Source organism: Vigna unguiculata, chromosome 5 (assembly GCF_004118075.2).
Source record: "Vigna unguiculata cultivar IT97K-499-35 chromosome 5, ASM411807v1, whole genome shotgun sequence".
NCBI lineage: Eukaryota > Viridiplantae > Streptophyta > Magnoliopsida > Fabales > Fabaceae > Vigna > Vigna unguiculata.
In genome coordinates this window covers 16,716,351-16,722,443 of record NC_040283.1, presented here as the reverse complement: position 1 = coordinate 16,722,443, position 6,093 = coordinate 16,716,351, and the positions used below count along the sequence as shown (strand labels likewise).

Below are 6,093 nucleotides of genomic sequence, written 5' to 3'. Positions count from 1 at the left end.
AACAAGAAGACCACCAAAGTAAATAGGCTACAACAATAAAGATACTACAACATTAAGGAGGTCAGAATAACAACAAGGTCATAACAACCAAAATGATGTTAAGAGCCAAGAGTGATTACAATTATTGTGAGAGAATGAAAATAAAGATTAGGTTAAAAATTTTCTCCACCTACACTTGCCTTACTAAAGTAATAAACTCAAGGAATGAAACCTAAATAACTACACCAATGAAATAGAAAAAAAAAATTAAAAGCTAGTGCAAATGTATAATACCTTAAATAGTTTTGTGAGAATCCTATCCATCAAATGATCCTTTGTACATATTTTATAGTCATCCACTCAGCAAAGAAAATCATCATCATAAAATTAATGGTGATTCAAGATTCAAGAAAGACTACAATGGTAAAGAGATCAATGCATACGAGTTCACTTTCAAAAAAATAAATAATTTATCGACCATCTGAAAATATCTTCAATCCTAGTATGTAATTATATTTAAACAATTATTTTATATATTTTTATAAAACCTTCTTTTGACAAAAAAAAATAATAATATATAACATTCTCTTTGATTTTTTTAATAAGAAATTATTCTCTTATTACTTTCACCATCTATAGAAATAGTAATAGTCTTAGGACTTTAGAGTTCTATTAAATTTGGAACAATATATACAAGATAGGTTTTATAATTTTAAATCCCTTTCTATTATTATTAATTTTATTTTTGTTGATTTTATTTTCAACCTTAATTTTTAAATTTTAATTTAAAATTAACCTTGAGGAAAACAAAAAGCCTTGGTCTAAAATTAGTAGTATTATTATTATTATGAATTATTTTTACTATATTAACTATATGGGATTTTAAATTAAAGTTAATTTTTATTTTTGTATTGATTTATTTTTCAATACATGCCACAATATGAACATATGTTATTTAATTATTACTTACTTAGGTTGTACTTAATAAATCATATCTCAATATCTTCAAAAGTTCAAAAAATTAGTTATTAGTATAATTTTAAAAGTGTTTTTAAATTTTGCCCAATACTAAAAGAAAAGCATAATGGTTGTAGACTTCAAAAGAAATTCTAAATCATCGAAGAAAAGTAACTTACTTTCCAGAACACTCAAATCAAAGCAAGAATCTAGAAGACGCATGTCATGTTGACACTATGTTAACATCATTTCTACGAAGGACTATGATCTTTTGATAAACGTTTTTTTGAAAAAGTTTAACAAAGTTTGTTTTTTAACACACACTAAACATTTTTCTTTTCTTTCTAAGTCATATCAAATCTTTATTTCATCCATTAAAGTATTACCATGTGTACTTTTGACAAAAGTTTGTTAATAAAACTTTGTCAAAACATAATTTCCCTTATGTTAAATACCAACATTATGAACTAAATTTTGATGTCTTTCTCCTGTTAAAGATTTTCTCCTCGTGCTTCTCACTATTTTAAAATTTGATTTACAGATCATAATTGATGTAGGTATTAAACTCCTGTGTGTTACTACATTTTGTTTAAATTACCTTCAAAATACAAAATGAACAAATAAACATAGGAAAATGTTATTTAGATATGAAAACCATCTAATACTGGGAATCACTTTTAGAACATTAATAATAAAATAATTAGGAGTCCATGGGAAAGAGTTTGAGAAGTTCTATTGAATAGTCTTTTTATACATAAAATAAAAGTACATCGAAAGAATGTTACCAACCGTTCCCATGTTTCATAATTCAAATTTGACTATTACTCTTTTGACGAGTGTACCATGATAAAATATCGAAATCATTACTTTAACGGAAAGGTCTTCAAAGTGGACCACCAAATTACCTTGTGTTTATGTTGTCATATTCTTTTTATTTTATTTTTTGTTGGGATGTGCTCAACAATAATTAAGTAGATTAGATCAATAAGATTACACAGACAATAAAGCATTAATAATGAATAAGATTAATAATAAGATTGTTGAGTACATACAATTCTAGTGTGTCCAAAAGAGAAAAAAAAAAGTAATTCCTATTATTTTAGTTATTGAATAAACTAATTATCACTTAAGATATCCATTACAAAAATTGTATAATACTCCTATAACTTTTTAATCTAAAACAGAAGTGTTAATTATTTGCTAATTTATTCAATTAACATTTCTTATTTAGAAGATTTAAGAAATATATAAACAATACGACAATACTTGTAAAATTCAGCCAGAACCTGCTGTGCCCACACGTGATATTCGTTCCCCCGAATATTCCACCCAGTGCTCAGACTACAACGATGTTCATTCGCCGCATTTCTGTGCATCAAGCATCTTTTTACCGAGTATTTAAATAGCCACATAAAATTATCCAATGTTCTTCTTATATCATAAAAAAAATTCTTTTAAGTCAAAGATATTACTTCTGTTTTATAAATCAAGTGTTGCTATTAGATTATTTTCATAAATTGAAAAATATAGATAGGAGAGTACACCAACTTTTTTTTTGGAGTTTTATATTTTGCATGTCAACTTATGACAACATTTTAAAGATATTAGTAGTCCATTATTTTCTTTTCAAGTATTAGATTTTTGCCAAATCTTATTTATTTATCATTCTCAAAATTTATAATGACCTATTACTTTCTTATTCATTGTTTTCTTACGCTACCTTTAATTAATTTATAATATATATATATATATATATATATATATATATATATATATATATATATAAACATTTTAATATAAAAGGATAAGAATAATATAAAAAAAAAAGCACTGCATACCTCAATTGAAGAGCAACATTAACAAAAAATAATTAACATCATCTTAAAAAATTAAACTCAAACTATATAGAGTGATGGTACTAAAATCGATAAACTCAATTTTCTAATTTAAATTTTAAACTGCAATCTTGCAAAATAGAATCCTTCCCTAATAGCAGAAACAAAACTATGACTACTTTATTAATAATCATCACTTAATAAACATTTCTACTTGGATCATCTTGTCCGAACAAAACGACACCTTCAGCTTCAAAATCGGTGTCGTCAAACCCCACCGACCTGCAACTAGTGCTATTCACAGCCATCTGAACCGGGTCTGCAGTTCGGCGACACGGACCGAACCACTTGTTCTGCATGTACCGGTTCTTCCTCCATGGCGGAACCGGAAGGCCCTTGCTCCTGAAACACCACATTAAAGCCTCGCACAGCTTCGAAACGGTGCGTTTCAGCTCCTCCTCACATCCAACAAAGATGCATGGAACAGCAGCAAGCACATCCGAGAACCGTCGTGTCGGCCGTACAATTTTAAACTGTGCATGGAAGTCAAGGTCCACAAAGTATCGCCATTTGGCAGCATCAGAATGGACCACGTCGATGAACTCATGGCTCCCGCCCAAGGCGTCTGGTGTGGTCTCACACACTGCCGCATTGTGTCGCCTGTCCCGGAGAAACGCCACCACCTTCTGACGGAACAGCGCAGCTTCTCGCTCCCTCAGAAACCCAAACTTCTCTGCAGCTTCAGAAACATGTGCGCTAAGTAAGTTCCGGTAAGTGTCCGCATTGTAAAGTGAGATGGCGAGGCCGGATGAGTCAGTCACAGAATCGGCCAAGTCTTTGACTGAGTCAACTCGGTCACTGTCGGATTCATCAAATGCTGAGTCCTCGCTGCTGCTGTTAGTGTCTTCTTCTTCAAAGAAACCATGGACGAGATTAGACAGGGAGAGGGAGTCGCTGTCATCGGAATATTGGGTGCTGGAGTTAAAATTCCACTGATCGGCGCTGACAAGTCGGGCTCGAGCCTGGTCGTCGAAGGGGTAAGTGACTCGCTTCTTTCTTGGGAAAGTGGGCATTTGGTGAGTTTGAGAGAAAAAGAGAGAATTTTTGAAGTGGGTATTGGGGTGAGTGGTGAGAGAATGGTGATGGTTTTGAACAGAGGGGAAAAGAGAGATGCAATAATGGAAAATACAGAATTTTGTGGAGAATATTCGAGGGAACTAGTATTCGCTTTCGGAGGCGATTTTTAATTGAAAATTAATTTATAATATGCTTCATCGGCATATATCTGTTTAAGAATGAAGTACAATTGGTAACTAAGCAGTACACAGTTCAGGGAAAAAGAAAAAGAAATTTTACATTTTTTTTATTTTATCTTTTATTAATAAAATAGTATAAATAAGTGTAACTGATATTAATAAATGTGTAACTTGTATTAATAAACCACTAAACCAGTGCTCTTTGGAAAAGATAAACATACCGAACTATATAAATATATTTGGTGAAGTTACTTTTGTAATATTTCTCGAAACCAGCCCAAATATTAATATTGTGATAAATTCTGTATCATTCAAAGACACAAATGCTCCCTAACTTAATTTTAAATGACAAATAAATAAATAAATAAATTGACAAAAACTATACACACTATTAAATATATAGGTGTCGCTAAGAAACTAAAGACGATAAAAAGGCTTATTAAGGAAAACAAATCTTCACGTTTTTCTTTTGGAGGTTATAATAAAAAGGAAGTGGGTTATGAATTAAGGAACTGAAGAAAATTTTTTCATTACTGCATTGTTTTGATAACCAAAATTAAATTATGATGTGTTTATACCGGTAGGACAAGCTAAACATAAGAGAGACAGTGATGAGTGGTTATTGGAAGGTATTTCTTGAGAATTTTGGTTTGATGCTGTTTAAAGTATTTATAAGTGAACTAAATTAACTCAATACGGATTCTCTTATGAATCGATTAGAAAATTAATATGTTTTTTAATTTGAATTATATGTTTTTTAATTTGAATTAGAGTGTATGTATATTTATGATTCTATTATCAACATGAATTTGATAAATAATTCACTTATATCATGGATTAATTTTATAAGTATTTTTAAATTATTGAATTCTCTTTTAATATGCATTTCATTCAAGAACTCGTGCATTTTTTTCCAACCGTCATATTTTTTGTATTTTTTTATTTAGAGATGTAATGGTGAATAAAGATAAAATAAAAATAAAAATGGAAAAGAAGATATAAAGAAGAGAACGAAAATGAAGGTTTGCAAGAATGTAAATTGTAGTAAAGTAAGTTATAAAGGATAAAGCAAGAACTGGTAAATGAAATCTATGAAAGCAGTAATCCAATTATTACATTCATCATTGGATTTGCCATTTTTGTGTTCGTGGCGTTCTCAGAGTGTTTTGAATTGTAACCATAATTTACCACCCTTATTTTACATTTGAATTACCTATTTATATTTTTCCCTTTTTCAAAGAATTAAACTAAAACTAAAATAAAAATTACATTAGGGAAATAACAATCCTTAAATTGTCTATGTTAGGCCAAGTGTGCCCATTCCTCCTACATTCTGCAACAATTATTATGAATAACCTTTCTCTCGATCTAACTTTATTTATTGTTTCGATCACACTTTTCTTTATCTCCACAACATTTTCTTTCGATTCCCCTTCGTAATCTTTAGTGCCTTAATACATTCTTCTTTTCCTTCATTATCTCACTCTCTTTAATCTCCTTGAGTTGATCCCTTTTTCTATCACTCTAATTCAATTCATTTCTTGATGCCCTTAACAGTTGCCCCCAAAGAGAATGTTACTTCATGACTTGTCATGGATAAGTATTCTATTGATGTTCAACTGAAGTCTTAAATCCCGTGACACATTTTGAAACACAACTCCCTCTCCATTCAGCTTGGACGTTCTGGATAACACCCACTTGAGTGTTTTTACATTTTTTGGAACAACTCACTCTCCCTCTATCTTTTTTTCACGTTTTCTCTACATTTGGATAACAACCCAACTTAGGGTTTTTCATCTCTCTGCAAATTCATGTTTATGGTTCAGTTGTTCACGTTTCTAGTTCATTTGCCCTCTTCTTTATGATGCATTTTCATTTTCTGTTGTATTGTAAGAACTATCTCATGACTAACTAAACCTTTGTGTTGATTTCTTGATGACAATGTAATGAAACCTTTAGATTCTTGTTCAGTGATTTATGTTTTGTGTTTTTGTTTTCTCTTCATCACTTTCAATTTGTGCTTAATGGAATGGACAAGAAATTGATGTATGCTTAATCTTAGTTTG

At 30.3% G+C, this 6,093-nt stretch overlaps 1 protein-coding gene across 1 annotated transcript; it reads right to left on the bottom strand.

Annotated features, from left to right (window-relative positions):
- Positions 1–2,855: 2,855 nt before the first annotated feature.
- LOC114182924 lies at positions 2,856–3,956 on the bottom strand. The gene has a single exon (XM_028069725.1). It carries the CDS (start codon positions 3,842–3,844, stop codon positions 2,969–2,971), a length of 876 nt encoding a protein of 291 aa, XP_027925526.1. The 5' UTR covers positions 3,845–3,956; the 3' UTR covers positions 2,856–2,968.
- Positions 3,957–6,093: the final 2,137 nt, after the last annotated feature.

Bases quoted from the DNA above. Each gene is read 5' to 3' on its own strand.
- LOC114182924 (XM_028069725.1), bottom strand. From the start codon at position 3,844: ATGCCCACTTTCCCAAGAAAGAAGCGAGTCACTTACCCCTTCGACGAC.